Genomic DNA, 21,231 nt, shown 5'->3' with positions numbered 1-21,231 from the left:
GCGTCTTTCCTCCTGCCTCCGAACTCCGCGCGCGACTCCTGACGGCGAAGTCCCTCTGGTTTTAACATGCAGTGCATCGGGGCGAGTCTTCGTTCTGGTATGTGCGAGCGTATCGTACCGTCTGTCTCATACTCATTCGTGCCTCATAGCTGGCAGAAATGCCTGCCTGGCGGTGCCCGCTCACAACGTCGCGTCCAGCTCGCGAGTTTTCCAGGTTCAAGCTGTTCAGCGCCGCAAGTAAGCCTCTTACCTATTTATTACACATTGAACTGTTTGCTTAATCAATGGCCATGACAGTGCATCTTTTGGCTTGCCCAACTTCAAGGGTCCGGTAGCGTGGCTCCGCGAATCCTTGGCACCCAACGTGCGCGAACAGAACACCAAGGAGGAGGTTGAGGCCGCACGCAAGCAGGCTGCAGAGAAGGGACAATTGAGTGTCTTCGAATCCGTTCCTACTGTCGAGGAGGCCGAGGAAGGTGCAGAGGTCCCGGCATGGAGGAAAAAGACATACACTGAGGTACGTGCTGGTTGCTGTGTCGTTCCCTTGCAAGCTCCGTTGCTCACAGTGTGACAGCACAAATACTCTACCGCCAACTTCAAAATCTCCCATCGCAAGTTGAACCTGCTCAGCCGCCAAATCGCTGGCAAGCCTATCGACCACGCTATCCTGCAGATGCAGTTCAGTGAGAAGCGTGCAAGCAAGCGCATCAAGAGCATGCTCGTCGTGGCCAAGTCGCATGCCGTCAAGCTCAAGAGTCTGAATGAGGGTCGGCTTGTTGTTGGTCAGTCCCACTATCCTTGCTCTGCACCCCCTGTATACTGAGAGATCTGCGTAGCCGAATCCTGGGTGACGAAGGGTCCGAACCAGCACAAGCGGTGGGACATAAAGGGTCGTGGCCGCGCTGGTATGAAGGTTCACCCCCATTCTCGTCTGCATGTATTGCTGAAGGAGGGGAAGACGAGGGCTGAGCTGCGGAGCGAGGAGCGCGAGAGAAAGCTGAACAGGATCGTCTCGGCAGGCCTTGTCAGGGAGGATGTTCCTCTTCGCAACCCCGGTGCTATGTGGGCATGGTAGAAAGCTCGTGTAGTACCCGTACGCTACATATAACACCATTAATATACAGTCCTAGGGTCTTTGCGCTGCTCATGATGTCCAGGCCAGAGAGGTTAGAAGAGCGCGAGTCGCGCGCAGTAGCGGGGGCTATTTCTGGAGACGCGCCACGACACGTCGCGCTAAAGCACACTTGGTCGCAGACCACCTCCTTGTTTCCTCCCCCACCCCCCTACCATGCCGCGGCACTGGCGGGCACCCTTCTCGTTCCTTCTGTCGGTCGTTATCCTCCCGCTATGTACATCCGCTGCTAATTCGTTCGAAAACACCGCGATCGTGCGCACGGTCGAGCTTGGGGGCGCGCTTGTGCACGTCACGACCACGTATGCGGTCAAGGCTCTGGAGGACGGATCCAGCGTGTACACCATCGCACTTGCGGAGCAGGAGCACGCGCATACAAGCTGGCTGGAGGCGAAGCTGAAGGGCGAGAGCGAGAGGCTGCCGCTGGAGGACTTTGGGTTTCACCAAGACAGGTGCGTTCGTGCTGCTGCGCTTATATTGTCGAACCGTTCGTGACTGTGGGGTGTTGCCGGTCCAGTGGGGTCTTCCTCTACACCATTGAGCTCCCGAAGGCTTTGAATACCAACCAGACTGCGAACTTGGTGATCGAGACCGTTCAGACGCATGCGACGTACCCTTGGCCGGAAGAGGCAGGCCAGAAAGACGGCCAATCCCTCAAGTATGAGGCTGAGCTGCTCGTACTGAGCCCCTACAAGACTGCTGTTCAGCGCACGAAGGTTCGGTACGTACCTCCTCCTGTCTGCATTGAGAGCTGTTGTGAACCTGACCTATCAGCTCGCCGAGCCCCCAAATTCACTCGTACACTACTCCGGAGGACGTCGAATTCACAACCGACGCTGTGGCGACGAAGTCCGGCGCGACTATCACCTATGGTCCTTTCCACGACATCCCTCCCTCCGCGACTTCAGACTTTGCGGACAAGAAGCAGAAGCATATCACTGTTCACTACAGTTATGACTACCCTGTTCTTGAGGTTACCAAGCTCGAGCGCGCGGCGGAGGTCAGCCACTGGGGCGCGAATTTGAACATTGAGGACAAGTACTGGCTCCACAATGCGGGTCCTCGGTGAGTGCTTCGCCGCGGAATCTTTTTGTCAAACGACGCTAAAGGTCTCGTGCGTTAGTTTGAAGGGTCACTTCTCCCGCCTTGAGTACCAGACTCAGAACTACTTCGGTCGCCCTGCCCCGCATACGATTCCCGCTCTCCAACTCCACCTCCCTGCCGGCATCCACGACGCCTACTACTATGACCTCGTGGGCAATGTCTCTACCTCGCACCTCCGGACCACCCCTTCTATCCCGAAGGGTGCGGCGCCAAACCAGTACAGCGTCCTTGAGCTTCGCCCACGTTACCCCATCGTCGGAGGCTGGAACTACAGCTTCACTTTGGGCTGGGACTCGCCTCTGGAGGATTACGCTGGCTACGACAAGGCCACTGGAAAGTATGTTGTCAGTGTGCCGATCATGACGGTCATTCCTGGTTCGGTCGTGGATGAGGCTGAGGTAAAGATCGTCTTGCCCGAGGGTGCAACGTAAGTTCAGGCCGCGGTGCTACACGGTTGCAAGTACTGACTGCGACATATCTCAGCGACATCGAGTACTTCGTCCCCTACCCTGCGCTTGACGAGACCATCTCGACGCACATTTCTTACCTCGACACGGTTGGTCGACCAAAGATCACGTTGAAATACGCTCAGTTGACGGACAAGCACGGCGGTAACATCTACGTGAGTTTCACACCCTCGACGCCTCATGACTGCCATTGTTGAAGGACCACCCTCAGGTTACTTACAAGGTACCCTTCTCCGCTCACATGAAGAAGCCCGTGGCCGTCACGACGGCGTTCGCTGGCATCTTCACCCTTGCCCTGGCATGGAAGCGTGTAGACTTCCGCATTAGACGGAAGTGATCTGTATGTGCTTAGTTGCTGTCGAAAATAACTTTATTCTCGCATTCGGACGTAACTCCGACAAGCAGGGTGCAGTCATGGGAAGGTGTATATTGTTACATAGTTGCACAGGTGCGTTATGAGCGTTATTTATGTTAATCCAGCCTGTTGCTGCTGAAACTGTGGACGGTGAAAGGTGTGCACCCGGGTGGAGGTGGGGAGCTACGCAATGCCATCAGCCTGGTGTGGTATAGGACAGAGCAGTACGAAGAACTCACCACTGCAGAAACAGGAACAATCCATTCAGTCCATTCACGTCTGCGCACGAGTAGAACAAGCCCTGGTTATTCTGCGAGCCATTCTCGTAGAAGAGCATCGTGCCCTGCCAGCGCCACCGTCCGCCGGGAACACCCTCCGACTTTGTGCCGACGACCATCTGCAATGGGAGCTGCGAAGAGCCGGTCGTGTTGTGCACATTGACGGGCATGATCATGGACTCGTTGTGGTAATGCCAGAGCTGGCTCTGGTGGATGTAGAAGAGCGGCGGGGAGCGGTTTCGGTACATCGTCACATTTCCTGGGTTACCTGCCATCAATAGTGAACGCTGAACGTGAGTGCGGTGTAGGTTGTCCGGACGGTGATGCTTACCCCGAGTTGCTGCGATTGACATGTAGAACGGGACGTGACCAGCGGTACCCTGTGTCGATGCTGGGCCCAAGCCTTCGAGGAAGCTCATGCCTGGGACGAGGTTTCCGATTGATGACCAGGACGTGACGCCCTCGAATGAGGGCATCGCTGCCACGAACAGGAGCGAGGCGATGTAGGAGGTGATCGCGAGGAGCATCGAGACAAATGCCATAGTGGATTGGGAAGCCTAGGGTTTGGTCGTGAGGCGTCGAAGCAGCACAACACGGATCGACCGTCGTCGTCGCATGCGATATATACTACGGGCGTTGACTCTCGGGCCCTCGGAGAATCTGCGCGAGACACGTCGACGACCACGCCTCCAGGTCACGACGACCGGAAGAATCGGCCCCATGGCTGTTGTGGAAACAAGCTTTCCGTGACGTCTACCGAGTGTTAGGCTTGCTGGCCACGCTATATAGACCCTGCTCAGCTGACTGGGTGAGCTTCCGAGTCGAGAGCGAGACGGGATAATCTGTGGTGATGTCTCGGAAGGTGTATGCATGAGAAGCTGGTCCACGTGATCGTAAACAACACGTCTGTGGCGCTGACAGGCGCCAAGACGCGTCTTGTTCTCAACCACAACTGACGTTTGCCTTTGGCTGTAACTTATCCTCTTGGTTCTTGGCATGACCTACTGAACGTCGCTGCTACAACCTTTCAGCTGTATATTAAGTGATGGACAAGTTCGTCACAGTCAAGAAACCATCGTCCCTGCGCGCGACTGAAAAGGAAGACAACAACAAGGATCGCCAGAAGTTCAGATACAATCCATATGGTGTGAACAAGTCGAAGGAGCGCAAGTTTGAAGACTGGAAAGACAATAAGAGAACCGAGAAGTCAGCCAGGATCCGATACCAACCTTGTGAATCCACTGTTCTAACCGACGTAACCTCATGTAGGATCCTGGCCCCTCTACTGAAGCCTAAGGATGGCCAAACGAAAGCATCCTCGTCGGCCCTCACGAAGCACCTGCTGAACACACTTGGGGATGAATCCAACCCTATAACGAATTCAGACATCTACCATCGCTCCGGTGAGACAACTCTGCGCCACAGCCATCCATGAAACGACCGCTCATGGTCGGGGTTCTTCACAGATCATATCAGCTCCGCCGCCACTGGGCATCAACGGTCTGAGGGTCGTGGGCCGGGCCAGCCGTACATCAAGGCCCGCTATAGGAAGCTGGCGAACCAGCTGCCGGAGTCGTCGACACAAGTCCTGCAGGGTGTCCGCATCTACATCAACGGATACTTGGAAACCACGACAGACATCGAGATGAAGCGCATCGTGACGCTTGCTGGTGGACAGGTGATGTACGTTCCACATCAGTGGTTATTGGAGGACATAGATGTTGGATATACCTGACTGATACGGCACAGGCATACGGCATCCGGGGCAACCCACATCTTGACGTCGCAGCAGCTGAACGGTTCCAAGACACAGAAACTCCTAACGGCCAAATCGAAGCACATTGTGCATGTTGTCCGGCCGGAGTGGGTGATGGACAGCATCGACGCTGGCCGGAGACTATCCGAGCGAGAGTACTCGGTAGTCAAGGACACGAGCGCGATGAAGATTACAGACATGTTTGGAGCCGGATCATCCAAGAGGACGTAGCGGCGGGCGCGTGCAGAGATGTTCGATATTCAAAGTAAACTGTTGCCGTAATGATGCTACTGGGTCGGAAATTTAGGGCGTCCATCGTTTTGGCGTCGGCGTATACGGGGATAGAGGAAGAATCGATGATCAAGAGTCGATGGGCTTGAGAAGACCGGACGGCATTTTGACTCAGGGGGCCCGTGGGGGTTAAGTAGAAGAGGTTCTAGCGGAGATCACGTACATGTTCGAGGTGCAAGGGGCTTGTTTCATTGATGAGAGTGGGAAAGGAATTGATCGCAGGTGAGAAACCACAGTGCGGAGTGCCCGATGGATCTGTGACGATGGGCGGCTGGAGGAGAGCGTTGGGGAGAGCGCTTGCAGAGTTGGCGGAGAGCGCAGCCGTTTCTTCAGTCGTTCGTCACTCCACTCCTTCCAGTCAACTGTCTTCTCTCCTTCGCCCTCCAGTACATACGACTGCACGCCGCATGCATATCCCATTCACTCCTAATCACGTCCTGCTCGTCTCCGCTTGCTACCCGCCCGCCGCCGCACTCCTCACAGCCGGCCCAGAATACTCCCCCAACTCGCAGGAACTCTCAAGGCTCACATACTATGCCGCAAACCGTCCGGGAAAGATTGGGAAGCTCGGGGCTGAGCTTGAGAAGCGGGTGAGGGCAGACTGCAGGAAGGCCGTTGCAGGCAATACGCGGGCGCGCGCGTGAGTTGTGCACTTCTACTCGTCCGCCCGTATGCCAAGACTTCTATCAGGTCCTTGTTAATCACACTCGCCATCGTCAAGGCCATTGCGACAGAATGCCGCAGAGACATGGCCGTGATTTCTCCGGCCTTACTGGCGTCGGTCAACATTGCATTGTCTACTCTATCCTCAGACCTAGAAATTGCTGCGCGAGCTGCTACAGTGGTATGTGCACTCTATCACACGACAGCCCCTCGCATTCATCAAGATGCATTAGTTCACTGCTTGGACTACGTACACCGACGGTCTCATCATTGGAGTCGACCTGAAGGTGACGGAGGACTACATGTCTTGTCTCAAGCACTTCGCGAGGTTGGGTCACTTGGATCACAAAGATCGCGAAACCCGAAACCGGTACGTCCGTGCGGTTTACTTGTGCATTATGCGAACTGAATCCCGTTGTAGCACAAGATTGGTTGGCCTTGCTGCATTAGTCGGCGTCGTCAATTCTGAAGCCCTCTACCATTCTACAACCTACTTCCAACGTCAAGTGTCTGTCATCATGCAGGCCCTTCTGGTTCCCTGTCTGCAGGTCGATGTGTCAGTGCTTGACCACGAGTGAGGTTTCACGCATATACCCCATTTACGGGCTGGCTAATTGGCTCCACAGGCTCGCAGATATCAAAGAGCAGCCGAACTCTCCTATATTGGACGAGTTCCGTTCCCGACCAACGTTAGAACGTAGGGCCGCGTCCATACATATACACATTGACGGCGACCAGGGACCAACTTCAGGGGAAGTGGCGAATACCGCATTACGCGCGACGTCATCTCTCTTAGGTCACACCAACGGCAACCAGGCCTCGGCGGTGGTAAAAGCCAGCATCGAGACGCTCGACGAGAGCCAGGGATGGGAGCAGGTGGAACACTGTCGATGGCTCGCTGAAAAGGCTGCCGAGTGGACGCAGTACCAGTACCGCTATGGCATTCCCACTCGACTAGTCGAGTGCCTAGCGGAGGGCCAGGACGCCCCGCGGCCGACATCGAGACAAAGTACCCTTGCTGCTATGATCACCACTGTTTTCACATCGCCGACACCTCTGGTTAACCTCTCCACTTCAGATATCATCGCCAGTCTCATATCCATCACACTACGGCGCGTGACAGTCTCTCCGGATGACTCGCTGCTACCAGCTCTGGTGGAGTGCATCTCGTCCTTGGGCACTCACGTCTACTATGCCGACCAGATCCACGACCTTGCTGGAGAGCTGATCAGCCGTCTTCTCATTGTTGAGACAAGCGGCGTCCCCGGGGCTGGCAAAGCGAGCCGTGAGCACGCACGGACACAGGCCGTTCGCTGTCTCCTCGCTGGTCTCCTCGGACTCATCCACGCAGCCGACCTGCACGACGCTGGAAAGGACGCAGACGACGACAAGAAGCTCTCCACATCACCGACTCTGCCCCCGTCATCGGAACAACGAACGTCACACGATAGCCATATCCGCCCCTCGCGACGCACGAAGGTCACGCCGGAAGTGTGGCAAGACACGCTCTCGCTTATATGCGACCGCGAATACGCCGTCCGTGCTGATTATGGCAGGGCTCTCGTAGAATACATCGAGAACGAGATTCCCAAATTTTCTGACACGTCGGACGCTGATGGGGTGCGACGGCCACGGCCGCTCGCGGACGGCCCGACGCAACAGTCCAACACAATGAAGACCATGCTATATGGAGACTCCACGACCCGCTTCCTCAACGCTCTTCATGCTTATCTCTATGTGCTGGCCACCTCATCCAAGCTAGGACTTCATGGTGACTCATCAACATCGTCATCCTCACCAGAGCGCACATCGCCGGCGAATGGGGATGATTCCCAAGGCGGAGATGCCACCAGCCACGAGTCGCCTCCAAACGACAGGCGATCCGCCAACTTCCCCTCTCGCTCCCGTCGCACTTCCCTCATCGCCCGCATGCTTAGGGAGGCCCCCTCGCGCATACCGCTGTCAACACGAGTCGGAGCGGATTTCTCAGACTTTGGAAACATCTTGGCGGTGATGGTCGCCGTGCACGAGCAGCTGCCCGTGCGGGCATTGCTCACGGGCATTCCCATGCTCATCGCATTGGAGAACGCGTCGCGGGTGAGCGGGTCTCCCGACGCTTCAACAGCGCCGGTGCTTCGTTCCATCAAGGAGTTGGTTGCCCGGATTTGGATCGTACTTGGGAAGGTCTGGCAAGCTCCCGCTGTCACCGAGCTTGCCCAACAGGTGCGTTCTCTTTGCGAGTAGGTTGTATCCTACAGATGGGTGACTCTCGCTCCCCAATGCAGGCACTTTCGGCTCTGCCCACTGCGGCTCCGCTGCCAAGCCTGCCAGACTGGCAATTCGGGACCCTGCAGCCACCACAGCAGCCGGTCCCCTTCCCAGCCGATTTGCAGATCAACTCCCCGCTGCCGGATATTGACAGCGAGGCCCTGCTGGACGCGCTCACGGCGTGTCAGAGCGTGCAGGAAGCGACGGGCCTCGGTCAGTCCGACCTTCTCCGCCGACTGAACGGTCACGAATGGAGCGCAGACAGCGCTTACAAGGACTGTGAGTTCTCTTCCAAACAATCGCATCTGTCCGAAACATGTCTGACCTATACCCCTTTCCCTTGCTCGCCCTCGCCAGCGATGGAGACGAAGACGCGCTTCGACTCGCTCTCGGGCGACGGTCTCTCGCCGCTCATCAAGGTTGCGCCCGCGCTCATGCACGCAGAAAACCTTTCGATGCAGAGCCTCGCTCGCTCAGGGCGCGCCGTTGGCGTCACGGACCTGCGCGAGGCGCTCGAGGGCCGCAGCAGCATGTCGAACCCGAACCTCGCCGCCGGGGGGCGCGTGCCTTCGATCTCGACTCTCGACCACACGTCCTCTGTGTACCCGGACCAGCAATACGGCTTGTCAAAACTCGTCCCGACGAGGTCGCGGCCGCAGCAACAGCAGTTGCGGGTGAAGCCGCGTCCAGGAGAGGTCAGGGAGGTGCTCAATAAGCTCGGTATTGGGAGGCAGAACGGGAATGGCAACGGTGCGGCTCTCAAGTCGTCGTTCCCAGCGATCCAGAAGACGACGTCGAGGAACGCGCCGGCGTTCACGCCGCCTTATACCGCGTCCTGAGACCTGTTTTTTTTCGTATTTTGTTCTCTTAGGACTTTGCATCCACATCTTGGTTTACATATCACTATCCCCACAATGGCTACTTACTTACTCGGAGGTATCATATCGTCAGCGTACATGTTATCTGTGGTTTCTGGGGCTGGAAACGGACGGCTGAGGTCTCCTGTTGGTGCATCTGTGTAGCATCGCATTCACTACTGGGTCTATGTATGACCTATCAATACTTCTAGCATAGTGTTAGTGTTGAAGTTAACATGGTGAGATCGGTTCGAATTCCACTCCGAGTCTCGTCAAGGTGGTGGCGTGATCGTCGAATTCTTCTGAACCACTGGAGTTCGCTACAAAAAATTTCTTTCAAACATCATTCCTTACACATCTCAAGTTATAGCGCCAGACTATCATGGTGCGCTAAGGCACGCTTGAGTGTGAGGTCCAGGGACCGTACCGTACGACTCGTCATACGATTCAGAGTCGAGGACCCTCCAGGCAATCAACTGGATCCGCATTAGAGGAATATCGTGCCGTATTCACTGCTGCACGCTCTTATTGCAACCACTGAATCTCGCCACTGGCCTCCTCGTATGTATATAATATGATCATGCGTGTCTTGCTCGGTCCTGCCCCATCATAGAAACCACCCGCCGGCGGGACTCCTCATCACGTTCGCGCCAGTATGCAAGCTCTGACTGTGCCTTTATGTGACTAGTCAGACGAGGACCATTCTGTGAAGCTCATTAGCCTGGTACAAACTACAAAGGATGAGAAGCGCTCACGCTGAGACCCTGCAACAGCAGCTCGTAGAATGTCGACTGCGCCGACGCCTTAGCCACAGGTTCGCCAAGTTTGTCCGTATGGGTGATGATCAGCTTGGACAGCTCTTGACGTAACCGAAGCAGGCTACAACGTGACGTCAGTGCGATGACCACCTGAGGGCTAGCCGCGAGCTGAGCAGAACACTCACTTCGAAAAGATCATCGTCTCTTCAGGTTGATCCGTGAGCGCGACGAATGCATTGAAGATGGTCACGTAATGGCGGCACACCTATACGGTAGGAGTGTCAGAAGTGATCTTGAACTGGACGTTGCAAGCACTCACATTCGACACAGAAGCGTCAGTCGTCGTTCCAGTGCGCCGGAAATACCCCGCGTTCGCGCCCTCGGCGAGCTTCTTCAGCGCGTCGACATTCTCCGCCATGAGCTTCTGGAACACGGGCCACATCTTGAGCCGGAGCGTGAAGATGTACGTCTCGAGCGGGCCACACCCGCGCCGCTGCACCTCTGCCACGACGTCCTCCGTCAGGCGGATGATGGTCAGGAGCGGGATTACCGGCGGGGCAGGCTCAATGACATTCTGGATAAACGTCTGCAATGAGGGGTGGGTTTAGGCTCTGCGAACTGGTATAGGGGGAAGAATCGAGGATCGTACCTGGCAGTAGTCGAGGACTGGGTCCATGACCTGTTTCCAGATGGCGTTCAACGAGGCCTGCTCCTCCTTGAAAGACTGCTGGTCCTGCGTTGCGGAGTTCATGACTCCAGTGATACTAACAACCCTTCGCCGTGGCGAGACACTTTCGCTGCCAAAGTCCGACCCTGGGTTCGATCGCGGCTCTTCGAAGGTGTCCTTCGTTGGCGACATGATGGGTGGGGACATGATGGATCTGCTGGAATCCCTGCTGGATAGAGACGGGCGTGGCTCGCTAGCGAAGAAGGCGGTGATGAAGGCGTATTCGGCCGTCGCGTTGTCCATGAGGACCATCAGGGCGGACCTGACCAGAGCTTCTATGGGCTCTTTCTGCACGCAAGTTCACCATGAGTCATCTCGAGCGCGATAGACACACCTAAAGGTCGCACTCACATAGTTCTTATCATCAGTGAGGTACGCCATGGTGACGCTTGGGCCATCTACGCGTGCGTACTCTAGACGACTTGCATCAAACTCCCAGCTAGTCTCGCTCGTGATGCTCTCCGCCTTCTCTACTGTCCTGGCCTGAGAAGTGTAAGAGAGGGTGTTACATATAGATGGAGGGGTTTTACCTTGACCCAGCTAAGACCTCGCAAGTACCGCCGGAAACCAGTCTCAAAGAACGTGCGAACAGAACCAACGTACGCTCGCTGTACTTCGTGCGCAACGTTCGTAGCATGGCGTTGCAGGAAGAGGAACAGAGGGCGATACTTCATCCACACAGACGACTGGATCATTTGGAGGTTCGTGGTCATGCTTGTTCGTATGGGCTCCAGCATGGATAGAAAGAACGTGCGCAGCTTCGTTGCAGCCTGCGTAGTCCGGTCGTACATGAGATCATTTGAAGGCACAGTGCAACATACCACTATTCGCAGCCCCTCCGCAACTTCCGACAGGTCGCGAGCCGCCTTGACGCGTACTCGCAGCTTGAGTGTCTCCAACCTCCTCTCGAACTCCATGATGGCGGGTATCCAGTTCTCATCGACGCGGGTATCCAATATCAACGTCGCGAGTGCGGGTGGTATGCAGAGGTCAACGAGGAGGTTGGACAAGGGTTTCTCGATTTTCTGCGCGGAAGCAATGAGCGTCCAGGAGATGTATGTGACATGAAGGCTACTCACCCTTCGGCTCTTCAACCGATTGTCAATGTCCTTACTCCTGTCCTGTAGGTTGGATATCTGCCCAGAGACGGCGGATAGGTCCTTCTGAAACGTAGAAAGGAAGCTCTCCAAAGAGTCGAGCAGAGTAACGCTTGTCTGCAATCATGCACGAACGTGAGTCTGACGTGTGGGCCGAGATACACCAGCGGTAATGTACTACCTGCACTTGGTCATGAAGTTCCACAAATTCAGAAGCCTGTAGCTGGGCTTCCAATACATATAGCGCATGATTGAAATGAGCAGCGGGGGACTCACAAGGCGGCGCATGACGAGTGGTGCTTGACGACCCGGATGCCTGCGGTTCGGACGTGCTTGCCGTATGAAACGACCGTGAATCGACGTCGGCCATAGTCACGATGAGGTGTGTGCTGGATTCAAGACAGTATGAGCAAGGTTATATGTGAACAACACGCAGTGGTGAAGTGAGGACGAATGAGGAGCAATAGTGGCCTGCTTGGCTGCCAGACCTCAGTTCCACGTGGCGGGATCCCGGTCTCCGCGGCCCGGAGATCTTATGGGGGCCAGCGCTCCGAGCTCACCTTTGACCGTCGGTCACCCTCCGCTGTTTCAACCATTACTTCTACTTGACTTCTCTCGCTAGTACTGCGATATCGCACGCTGCACTATGTATGCTTGTTGGCTCCGTCAGTGGAATTTATATGCAACATGTTACTGCCGTCGCTCAACTCGTCAAGTGCAACGGCGAATCCAAGTTCATGTGCTACGAGCCGTCATGGTTAGTTACACCTGTCTTCATGCTCAAGCTTGTATAACTACGAATAGAACATCTTGAAACTTCTTCCAATGAAGGAATCTCATCATGTGAATATACTTACATGCGTTGGTCGGAAGTTCACTCGCGCAGGAAGGACCTACTACTGATAAGCTCAATTATGCTCTACTAAGTTCTTTTGGTCATTCATCTCGCTCTCCGATCATGTTACATTTGCTGAAGGATTCCATGGGCGTGCAGTGACTCTTCTTTCCTTGGACCCACGCTAATAGGACTCACGGCAAAGTCGACGACGCACTTCTCTCCCCATAGCACCGAAACATGATACTCCCACCCACGGTCAAGTGTCATGCTGCGTTCACATGAGCATGCGCATGCACCTATGAGGTGTTCTAGTTCACATATAACTGGCCTCCCTCTCACCCACTCCCAACGCCGGCATCATGACCATCGACCCGCACTCCATTGCATCCTCTTGGCTGGCTGCGTTCGCTTCCGCTGTGGATGCAGCGGACATCGACGCACTTGTAGGGCTTTTCCTTCCCGATGGTTGGCTCAGGGACCTCCTCGTCTCTACGTGGGACAATCGCTCGCTCGAGGGCCGTGAGAAGATTCGCGACTTCTTGTCGTCCACGCTCCCCGCTGCGCAGTTAACTAGTATCAAGTTGAACGAGACGACCTACCTGATCCCTCGGGTAACGTTCATTGGGCAGATTCAGACTTCCGACGTGGACTTCGCTTTCACCTTCGAGTGTGCGCGTGGTCATGGACAGGGCTACGTTCGACTCCTTCCAGATGCGGATGGCAACCACAAGGCGTTCACCGTCCTGTTGATGCTCTCTGACTTGCACGGTCACGAAGAGAATAGGACGCTACTTCTCAGAGATGACCTGACGGGTTTACCCGGCCGCAACATGCAAAACGAGTTCGACGAATGGGTAACGCATGTTGAAACCAAACCCTATGCTCTCGTCGGTATGATTCATGTATTTACCCTGCTGTGCGGGTGTGTACACTCATTCAACGTATGCAGTGGGTGCCGCACAGACTGGCCTACAGGTTGCTGCCCGCTTCAAGCAAATGAACATACCGACCCTTGTCATAGAGCGCAACGCACGTCCCGGAGACGTCTGGCGAAAACGTTATCCCTCCCTGACCCTGCACACTCCCAGGCGCCACCACAGCCGTGAGGTTCCTCTCACACGTCCTTATTACCACGCTCATGATTCTGTATTGCAGTGTTGTACCATTCCTACCCGACCAACTGGCCTGAGTACACCGGCCGCGACAAGCTTGCCGGCTGGCTGGACCAGTACGCCGTATCGCAAGACCTCGTGATCTGGACGAGCACGACCTTACAGCCTCATCCGAAGTACGATGCCGAGAAGCACGAATGGGACGTCACAGTTGTCCGCAATGGCACCGAAGTCAAGCTGCGCCCCGCGCACATCGTCCTCGCCACCGGGACGCTGGGCGCCGCCAACATCCCCGACATCCCCGGGCAGGACGTCTTTCGCGGCACCACCCTTCACTCGACCGTCTACGATGGCCCGAAGCCGCACGTTGGGAAGCGTGTCGTAGTCATCGGTGCGGGCAACTCATCTATCGACATTTGCCAGGACCTCGTGCTGCACGGGGCCGAGTCAGTAACGATGGTCCAGCGCTCGTCGACGTGCGTGACCTCCCGCGACTTCATCAGCGTGTTCCTTCGCGAAGGCTGGCCGGAGGACATCCCATTGGAGGTGTCGGACCTACGCTGGGCCTCGATACCTATTGGGCTGCAGAAGAAGATGAGCATCGCGTCGCAGGACTTCATGTGGGAGAGCCAGAAAGAGCTGCATGACAAACTGCGCAAGGGCGGTGTCCAGTTAAATATGGGCCCAGAGGGAGAAGGGTTGTATATCATGACTCTTGGGCGACTTGGGGGTGAGTTTCGTTAGTCGTCTGAGTCCTAAGAAGCCCATGCTGAACATCACTGCCAGGCTTTTGTAGGTTACAACCACAATCTGAAGATACCCTTCTGAGCTGGCATCCTGCTTATAGGGCAGGACAAGGGCGGCGCGGAGCTGATTGCGGACGGCCGTATCAAGGTTAAAAGCGGCGTCTCTCCGGACTACTTCACCGAGGCGGGCATCGTCTTCAACGATGGCACCGAGCTCCCCGCCGACGTAGTCATCTACGCGTGAGTCGACTCCTTCCTTGCTGCGGACAGACTCCGCTCATCGTCGGCCGGACCAGCACTGGCTACGTGCAAATAAAGGAGAGCAACCGCGCTCTGTTCGGCGACGACGTGATCGAGCGCACCAAGCCTGTATATGGCCTAGACGAGGAGGGCGAGCTCCGAGGGAGCTATCGCCCTTCCGGACATCCCGGGGTGAGAAAACCTCTGCATCTGCCGCGTCGAACCATTCCTGAAGCGCAGTGCCGTAATGATAGTTGTGGTTCGCCACCGGGGACTTCTTCATCTCCCGTTTCATGTCCAAGATTCTGGTATGTCTGCAATCGCCGGTTTTTCTCCGAGTCTCCGAGGACTTCGTGTTGAGTTGATGTTCTCGGCAGGCGCTCCAGCTGAAGGCCATCCAGCTTGGCTTGATAGAAGCTTCGGCATAGCCGCTTCCTTCCTGGACGTTCGGGAGAATACCCTGGCGGTGAGGCGGTGATGACGTTGTGAGCGAGACGCTAGTGTGTTCTGCCCCCATGGCAGTCAGTTGTTTGCCGAGACGTTGTGAGACACGCCATGACACATATCTTGCCCGATGTCCTTGTAATCTGGATATTACTACGTACTACGTTTGCACCACGTGGTGGCGGTGGCGGACGAAACCTCAGCGTGCCGAGCTGCGCCTCACCTCCTTAACCACTGCTCGGTTGATTACTGGGTAACTGGCTATGTACTGGCCTCGGATGTGTGCGGGTGGTCAACAAACTTCACCACTCGCGGCATCTGGGCGCTCAGAATTAAGGTAGGCGTTATGACGACGGCGCCGAAACTGTAGTAGGCAGTGCTCTCGCTCTCACCGCGCGGTATACGGCGTCTGGGATAAGCTCTACCTGCCTCCAACTATACCTGCGGCTGATATTTCTGGATCTCAACGCCAGAGAAGTCATAGAACGTCAACCACAAAATGACGAACTCGCAGCGAAGCTCTCGTTCACGGTCCGATATCATCTCTCGGAGTCAGTACCGGCTTCTTACGCCGGTTCCCGCGGGTGGCAGCCAATCAGCCAGCGACGCAGCAGAGCTGTAGGGCTGTACTGTGAAGCCGCACCAACTGCTGGCGCTAGGTGTACACACAAGAAGTTTACGTTCACATGATAATCGGCCGAAGGAACTGATCTCACGTCCACACTGCTGCAGGTACTGCACGATGCCATCGTTCCCAGCTCGCCGGCGTATCAGCAGGGGATGTGTGAGGTCTATTAGAGCGGCGGTCGCCGCTGCCGGGAAAAGAACTCACTTCCCATCCCCGCCAGGCCACCGAAACCCAGCCCTGCCCACTTCTTCCCCCGAATCCCCGCCCGCACTTACTGAGCAATCCGTCACAACCACAATCGACACTCGAGTCGTTATCAGATACCGTCATGGCCCTCGACCATCGCAAGATTGCATCCGACTGGCTGTCCGCCCTCACGTCCGCGATCGGTGCTGAGGATTTGACTTCAGTCGGGGAGCTCTTCCTCCCCAACGGATGGCTGAGGGACTTCCTCGTATTCACTTGGGACATCCGCTCTCTCGAAGGACGGGCCAAAATCGCCTCTTATCTCGCCAATTCGCTTCCCGCTGCGCAGATCACGGACATTCGCCTGAACGAGGCGGCGAATCTGGCTCCTCGGACCGCAGTGGTGCCCTCTCTCCAGGATACGCCTGCGGTAGAGCTCGCGTTCACGTTCGAGTGCCGGCACGGGCACGGGCGGGCGCATGCGCGGCTGCTCCGGGACGGCGAAGGGTCGTTCAAGGCACTATCGCTGTTGACCGAGCTGTCCGACTTGAGGGGGTACGAGGAAATGGGGAGTCTTCCTTTCAGGGACGACGTCACCGGGGTTCCTGGACGAGACATGCAGAAGGAGTGGGCGGAATGGGTGCAGGAAGTCGAGACGAAGCCGTATGTGCTGATCGGTACGAGTTGCCTCTTGCTACCCCCTTCTTCCGGTAGCCGTTTTGACTGATAGGGTTCTTGCGGGTGCAATAGTCGGCGCTGGCCAGACCGGGCTGCACATGGCTGCCCGTTTCAAGCAGATGAACATCCCAGCTCTGGTCATCGAACGTCACCCTCGGATCGGAGACAGCTGGAGGAGGCGGTACCCTACATTGACACTGCACACTGTGAGAAGACACCACACTAGTGAGTAACGCTTTTCCGAAGACGTACCGTATGTATGCTGACTGACGGTCCGCAGTGCTCTATCAGCCGTATCCCAGCAATTGGCCAGAATTCACCCCTCGGGATAAGCTGGCGGACTGGCTAGAACTCTACGCGTCAATCCAAGACCTAGTGATATGGACGAACGCAGAGTTCAAGGGACGGCCCACATACAGCACGGAGACGAACGACTGGGACGTCACCATCACCCGCGAAGGGTTCGAGGTCAAGCTTCACCCGGCGCACATAGTCCTTGCGACCGGAACACTCGGCGAGCCCAATATCCCCGACATCCCGGACATGGAGCGCTTCCAGGGGCAGGTCCTTCACTCGTGCGATTACGCCGGGGGCGCACAGTTCGCAGGAAAGCGCGTAGTCGTCGTCGGGGCGGGCAACAGCTCCATTGACGTCTGCCAGGACCTCGTTCTGTGCGGAGCGGAATCGGTAACGATGATCCAACGCTCATCCACGTGCATCATGGCGCGAGAGTTCATCGCGGGGATGCAGCGCGCAGCATTCCCCGAGGACGTGCCGCTGGACATCGCGGACTTCAAGTGGGCCTCGTTCCCCCTCGGGCTGCTGAAGAAGCTGATGATCGCGTCTGAGGGCGCGATGTGGGACGCGCAGAAGGAGCTACATGACAAGCTGCGCAAGGGCGGCGTGAACCTGAACATGGGGCCCGAAGGGCAGGGGCTGTATCTGCTGGTCATGGAACGTGGTGGAGGTGCGTCGTGCCGTCCATACTAATCAACCAATCAACTGTGGCGCTGACAACGCTTCTTGTACAGGTTACTGTAAGCCAGACTCTCTCCATTTCTCGAAGTCTTGTCTTGGGTACTAACTCGAAGCTGAAACAGGGATGGATAAGGGCGGAGCAGACCTAATTGCAGATGGCAGCATCAAGGTCAGAAGTGGGGTCTCACCTCAGAACTTCACGGACGGCAGTGTGGTCCTGAGCGATGGTTCCAAGCTTGAGGCTGACGTCGTCATCTTTGCGTTCGTGCATCTTCCATTCTCCCCTGGATGTTCCTGTCTAAGGTTTGATACAGCACTGGGTATGTCAACATGCGTGAGGTCAATGCGGAACTCTTAGGCGAAGGTGTCATCGGGCAGACCGACGAGGTGTACGGGCTGGATGCAGAAGGCGAGATTAAAGGAAGCTACCGGCCTTCCGGACATCCAGGAGTACGCCATGACACGCCGCGGGTGATATCGATACTGACTCGCATTCTCCAGCTCTGGTTTGCATCCGGGGACTTCTTCGTGTCCCGAACTATGTCCAAGCCTCTAGTAAGCATCTAAATCCTGCTGTTCCTGCGAATATGCTTGCTCACCTTCACTTCATCGTCAGGCTATCCAACTGAAGGCAATCCAGCTTGGTCTCCTCAAGCACGATGGAAAACGAGATGGAGTGGTTGATAACGTCTGAAATGTGTTCGATTACGATGAGATACCCTTCCGATGGACATTCCAATCCCGATACCTCCGATACCCGTCCATGTATCATGTCCGTGATGACGTCTACGAGAGCAATGATAAGTAGAAATCCGTTACGATCAGACCGGCTGTAAGGCGTTGTGCAGCGAATAGCTCGTATCCGACACGTGTGCATAGAGATTTGTCTCGCGCTGTGCTTGGTCCTGCTCGTCGTCGCTGTACTCAGGACCAAGCATGAGCTGCGCCAGCTCCGGCTCCGGCTCCGTAGGGTCGACAATGAGATCCCTGAGGATTTCAATGAGATCCGGACGCATGGCCGCAGTCTCCTGAATCCACCGGCGACTGACCATCCAGCGCGCCACGCCCTTTGGTGGTAGGAGGAGCCCGTCCTTGGGCATGCCCTCGCGGCGTTCCCTCCTTCCGACCCCACGCTTCGGCTGCAAGCTCTTATCGAAGCGATCCTGCTCGTCGAGCACGGCGTAAAAGCGACGCAGACGGGAGCTACGCCAGCCGAAGCCGCGCGTGCGGAAGACCTGGACAGATTCCCCACCGCCCTCCGCAGCGTACTCTCCATCGGACTCTTCGGACGACATGCACTCCTGTTGCAGGGCGCCGTCAAAGATCGGCTGTGCGAACGCGTCGAGCTTCTTGCGCGCCTCCGTCCGGTTTCCGAGCTTCTGTAAGGGTACATGGGGTAGATATGGGGGTGAAGAGTGGCAGAATCACGTCAGTCGTGTCAGATGCAGGTCAACTGGAGGGCTCCAGGGAGGGTCTGGGGAATGCTTACGGCTTTCTTCCGGTTCTGACGACGCGACCTAAGGGCCTTGTGATCCTCGCGTCTCTTCAACTTGGTCGCGGCCGTGCCGTCCCGCTGCGCTTTGAACGTTTGCCGCAAGGTTGTGAAGACCTGCTCAAAGGCGGCGTCCAGGGTCTTCTTCGCGAACTCTTTGTCAGGAACATGCTTATACTTGTTCCGGTTCGTCTTCAGGTCGGTCAGGATACGCTTCTTCATGGTCGCGTTCGTGGTCGACTGCTTCGTCGTTTTGCCCCAAACGAAGCGCACGGGATCGCCCGCGGCGATAGGTTCGCCCTCAAACGCGCTTTCGGGAAGATCTTGACCCGGCTTCAATTTCATCATTTTCCGTATGTGAATGCGAACGGCGTGCTATAATTGCAGTCAGCAAGACATTTCATCCGTAAAGCCGCAATACGCAAGAATCGGGAGGTGTAGTGATGGGAAGACCGAGCCGGCTCAATGAAGTGCACCCCATCGGCGTTACTATGCGAATCCTGTGGAGCACTGCACCACATAAATCTCACAAATTTGGTTCCTTTTGTGAAGTTGTGCAAGATGTGCTTGTGAGTGAAGAACTTTCGCGTCCTCGCATGCAAGAGTCAACATCACATTGGATGTACTAGCGCGTTCGTGCTGATCCCTGAGGCTGAGAGCCGTTTCGGGAAACTCAAACAACCACGCTGATAACACAGAAGCTAGTCTCACACCAATGCCCCGTTCGCCGTGAGAGGGGCCTGCGTCAAACTCACAGGAGAGGCTAGCACTTTGGAATGCGTGCGAGGTGGGTGTAACACCGCCTATAGCAGCCCGAGTGTTCACCGTCCGCACGTTTGGGGTGCGATCCTTAGGCCAGAGGCGCCTAGAGCGTGCAAGCACCAGGGCCATATGGGCCGAGAAGGGCGGTACATATCTCGTCCAAAAGACAACCTTTCCGCATATGGAGGGCGTACACACGCCTTCACATATGTGGAAATTAGAGCCATTAGGAGGCACTGTTTCGAACCCAGGATCACAACTAAAGCTGACTTACATGAATGGTCAAACAGCGATTGTCGTGCCCGTTCTTCCGTTTCAGCGGCCGATCGGTTGGCGGTGAATCAGACTCCTCCGTGTCGGTGTCATAGTCGCTCTCATCCTCCAAGACGAGGCGCGTTCGCTTCAGAGGATTGGACTGCGGAGCAGGGGTGTGGGCAGGAGAAGGGGTAGGTCTTGTCGACTGGGGAGTTGGCGGGCCGAGCAGAGACAACGTGCTCGATGGTACAGGGGACGTCAAGTCTTGGAGAGCTTCTACAGCAAACGCTGCTTGAGCAACAAACGGACGCGAAGACGAGCCCTCGACGAACATGGGCTGCTGCACGGCAGGATGGTAGGGGACGGGCGAGATGGGGGACGTCGGAGGCTGTGGAGACGGTGCCGGCCCCATAGCAGGAGAAAGTGGCTCTATGCGCGCGGTGGTGGGGATGGTCTGGACGTACTCTTGATGCTGCTGCAGCTCGGCGGGAGGGGCCATGTTGGGGTGCATGCTGATGTACGCCTTGAGCATGGAGAGCTCTTGCCGCATGTCGAGAATCTGTCTCTCCATCTCCGCCTGCTTCTGTATCGCTTTCGCCTCCTGCTCCCTCTCCCAGGCTATGCGGCGTTCGCGTTCTGCTGTGGCAGCATCCTTTGCCGTGACCATGACCCGGTACAACTCTTGCACCACTGGGGCGGCATTACGCGGAGGTTGAGATGGCTGGACTACCGGGGCCGGTGCTCTTCGGACGCGTTCAGCCGCTCAGTTGCGTCTAGTAGAGACAGATCACACGTACTGTATATGTATAGAGAGAGGTTGGACCGGAGGTGCTATAGCCAGCTCGAGCTCGCTCCGATGTGGTTGTGGCAGGGCGGGTGGGAGTACCGGTGTGGCAACCGGAACGACAGTGCTCGTCGAGGCGGCAACATTTGTCGTTGCTGCATGCTTGCGTCGAGGTCGCTGTGCTACGATGGCAGGATTGAGCGCATTTGAGAGCTCGCTGGAAGACATCGCATTTCCGAGTGAATCGAACAGACAACCAAGGTGTGTCAGAAGCGCCCGTCATGGTGGGATCATGAGGGCGCGTCTATCTGGTCCAAAGTGTAAACAGATCTGGC

The 21,231-nt window shown here is 56.3% G+C and overlaps 9 protein-coding genes across 9 annotated transcripts; 6 read left to right on the top strand and 3 right to left on the bottom strand.

Annotated features, from left to right (window-relative positions):
* Positions 1-11: 11 nt before the first annotated feature.
* L226DRAFT_499383 (mitochondrial 54S ribosomal protein uL22m) lies at positions 12-1,146 on the top strand. Its single transcript, XM_067677716.1, has 5 exons — positions 12-97; positions 150-237; positions 298-517; positions 575-782; positions 837-1,146. Exons 1-5 carry the CDS (start codon positions 67-69, stop codon positions 1,073-1,075), a joined length of 786 nt encoding a protein of 261 aa, XP_067541814.1. The 5' UTR covers positions 12-66; the 3' UTR covers positions 1,076-1,146.
* A 142-nt stretch (positions 1,147-1,288) lies between these two features.
* Positions 1,289-3,040, top strand: L226DRAFT_542420 (oligosaccharyl transferase alpha subunit; the record flags this gene model as incomplete). The annotated part of the gene is made up of 6 exons (XM_067682125.1): positions 1,289-1,584; positions 1,650-1,853; positions 1,907-2,197; positions 2,256-2,663; positions 2,720-2,858; positions 2,915-3,040. The coding sequence occupies 6 exons, from the start codon at positions 1,289-1,291 to the stop codon at positions 3,038-3,040; spliced, it is 1,464 nt and encodes a 487-aa protein (XP_067541813.1).
* An 89-nt stretch (positions 3,041-3,129) lies between these two features.
* Positions 3,130-3,888, bottom strand: L226DRAFT_529653 (uncharacterized protein). The gene is made up of 3 exons (XM_067679663.1): positions 3,668-3,888; positions 3,298-3,604; positions 3,130-3,241 (listed from the first exon to the last, which is right to left on the bottom strand). The coding sequence occupies exons 1-3, from the start codon at positions 3,876-3,878 to the stop codon at positions 3,175-3,177; spliced, it is 585 nt and encodes a 194-aa protein (XP_067541812.1). The 5' UTR covers positions 3,879-3,888; the 3' UTR covers positions 3,130-3,174.
* Positions 3,889-4,381: 493 nt separating this feature from the next.
* Positions 4,382-5,323, top strand: L226DRAFT_519191 (uncharacterized protein; the record flags this gene model as incomplete). Its single annotated transcript, XM_067678575.1, has 4 exons — positions 4,382-4,542; positions 4,606-4,739; positions 4,803-5,019; positions 5,086-5,323. 4 exons carry the CDS (start codon positions 4,382-4,384, stop codon positions 5,321-5,323), a joined length of 750 nt encoding a protein of 249 aa, XP_067541811.1.
* Positions 5,324-5,695: 372 nt separating this feature from the next.
* L226DRAFT_499373 (uncharacterized protein) lies at positions 5,696-9,424 on the top strand. Its single transcript, XM_067677715.1, has 7 exons — positions 5,696-6,023; positions 6,074-6,227; positions 6,280-6,416; positions 6,468-6,620; positions 6,673-8,269; positions 8,332-8,593; positions 8,672-9,424. Exons 1-7 carry the CDS (start codon positions 5,791-5,793, stop codon positions 9,151-9,153), a joined length of 3,018 nt encoding a protein of 1,005 aa, XP_067541810.1. The 5' UTR covers positions 5,696-5,790; the 3' UTR covers positions 9,154-9,424.
* Positions 9,425-9,635: 211 nt separating this feature from the next.
* L226DRAFT_477644 (vacuolar sorting protein) lies at positions 9,636-12,146 on the bottom strand. Its single transcript, XM_067676762.1, has 11 exons — positions 12,030-12,146; positions 11,935-11,981; positions 11,736-11,870; positions 11,478-11,681; positions 11,187-11,426; positions 11,008-11,139; positions 10,579-10,944; positions 10,249-10,515; positions 10,115-10,194; positions 9,927-10,050; positions 9,636-9,875 (listed from the first exon to the last, which is right to left on the bottom strand). The coding sequence occupies exons 1-11, from the start codon at positions 12,121-12,123 to the stop codon at positions 9,750-9,752; spliced, it is 1,815 nt and encodes a 604-aa protein (XP_067541809.1). The 5' UTR covers positions 12,124-12,146; the 3' UTR covers positions 9,636-9,749.
* A 606-nt stretch (positions 12,147-12,752) lies between these two features.
* Positions 12,753-15,327, top strand: L226DRAFT_477641 (dimethylaniline monooxygenase (N-oxide-forming)). Its single transcript, XM_067676761.1, has 8 exons — positions 12,753-13,482; positions 13,541-13,693; positions 13,747-14,433; positions 14,490-14,495; positions 14,551-14,689; positions 14,746-14,881; positions 14,944-14,997; positions 15,067-15,327. Exons 1-8 carry the CDS (start codon positions 12,951-12,953, stop codon positions 15,115-15,117), a joined length of 1,758 nt encoding a protein of 585 aa, XP_067541808.1. The 5' UTR covers positions 12,753-12,950; the 3' UTR covers positions 15,118-15,327.
* Positions 15,328-15,660: 333 nt separating this feature from the next.
* L226DRAFT_529647 (dimethylaniline monooxygenase (N-oxide-forming)) lies at positions 15,661-18,498 on the top strand. Its single transcript, XM_067679662.1, is given in 8 exon segments — positions 15,661-16,624; positions 16,698-16,850; positions 16,906-17,594; positions 17,610-17,613; positions 17,726-17,864; positions 17,918-18,061; positions 18,106-18,158; positions 18,220-18,498. 8 exon segments carry the CDS (start codon positions 16,090-16,092, stop codon positions 18,285-18,287), a joined length of 1,785 nt encoding a protein of 594 aa, XP_067541807.1. The 5' UTR covers positions 15,661-16,089; the 3' UTR covers positions 18,288-18,498.
* Positions 18,425-21,124, bottom strand: L226DRAFT_542415 (uncharacterized protein; the record flags this gene model as incomplete). The annotated part of the gene is made up of 4 exons (XM_067682124.1): positions 18,425-18,982; positions 19,093-19,470; positions 20,132-20,855; positions 20,910-21,124. The coding sequence occupies 4 exons, from the start codon at positions 21,122-21,124 to the stop codon at positions 18,425-18,427; spliced, it is 1,875 nt and encodes a 624-aa protein (XP_067541806.1).
* Between the last annotated feature and the right edge of the window lie 107 nt (positions 21,125-21,231).

This window comes from Lentinus tigrinus (genome assembly GCF_003813185.1).
Source record: "Lentinus tigrinus ALCF2SS1-7 unplaced genomic scaffold L226scaffold_2, whole genome shotgun sequence".
NCBI lineage: Eukaryota > Fungi > Basidiomycota > Agaricomycetes > Polyporales > Polyporaceae > Lentinus > Lentinus tigrinus.
This window is presented reverse-complemented; position numbering and strand designations above follow the sequence as displayed.

Coding starts and splice junctions, on each gene's coding strand:
- L226DRAFT_499383 (XM_067677716.1), top strand. CDS start 67: ATGCAGTGCATCGGGGCGAGTCTTCGTTCTG. Junction 98..149: donor CGGGGCGAGTCTTCGTTCTG/GTATGTGCGAGC, acceptor CGTGCCTCATAG/CTGGCAGAAATGCCTGCCTG. Junction 518..574: donor GGAAAAAGACATACACTGAG/GTACGTGCTGGT, acceptor ACAGTGTGACAG/CACAAATACTCTACCGCCAA.
- L226DRAFT_529653 (XM_067679663.1), bottom strand. CDS start 3,878: ATGGCATTTGTCTCGATGCTCCTCGCGATCACCTCCTACATCGCCTCG. Junction 3,605..3,667: donor GTCAATCGCAGCAACTCGGG/GTAAGCATCACC, acceptor TATTGATGGCAG/GTAACCCAGGAAATGTGACG. Junction 3,242..3,297: donor TTGTTCCTGTTTCTGCAGTG/GTGAGTTCTTCG, acceptor GGCATTGCGTAG/CTCCCCACCTCCACCCGGGT.
- L226DRAFT_499373 (XM_067677715.1), top strand. CDS start 5,791: ATGCATATCCCATTCACTCCTAATCACGTCCTGCTCGTCTCCGCTTGC. Junction 6,417..6,467: donor GATCGCGAAACCCGAAACCG/GTACGTCCGTGC, acceptor ATCCCGTTGTAG/CACAAGATTGGTTGGCCTTG. Junction 6,621..6,672: donor GTGTCAGTGCTTGACCACGA/GTGAGGTTTCAC, acceptor TTGGCTCCACAG/GCTCGCAGATATCAAAGAGC.
- L226DRAFT_477644 (XM_067676762.1), bottom strand. CDS start 12,123: ATGGCCGACGTCGATTCACGGTCGTTTCATACGGCAAGCACGTCCGAA. Junction 10,945..11,007: donor TCACTGATGATAAGAACTAT/GTGAGTGCGACC, acceptor ACTTGCGTGCAG/AAAGAGCCCATAGAAGCTCT. Junction 10,195..10,248: donor CTGACGCTTCTGTGTCGAAT/GTGAGTGCTTGC, acceptor CCTACCGTATAG/GTGTGCCGCCATTACGTGAC.
- L226DRAFT_477641 (XM_067676761.1), top strand. CDS start 12,951: ATGACCATCGACCCGCACTCCATTGCATCCTCTTGGCTGGCTGCGTTC. Junction 13,483..13,540: donor CAAACCCTATGCTCTCGTCG/GTATGATTCATG, acceptor CAACGTATGCAG/TGGGTGCCGCACAGACTGGC. Junction 14,882..14,943: donor GCCCTTCCGGACATCCCGGG/GTGAGAAAACCT, acceptor CCGTAATGATAG/TTGTGGTTCGCCACCGGGGA.
- L226DRAFT_529647 (XM_067679662.1), top strand. CDS start 16,090: ATGGCCCTCGACCATCGCAAGATTGCATCCGACTGGCTGTCCGCCCTC. Junction 16,625..16,697: donor GAAGCCGTATGTGCTGATCG/GTACGAGTTGCC, acceptor CGGGTGCAATAG/TCGGCGCTGGCCAGACCGGG. Junction 16,851..16,905: donor TGTGAGAAGACACCACACTA/GTGAGTAACGCT, acceptor GACGGTCCGCAG/TGCTCTATCAGCCGTATCCC.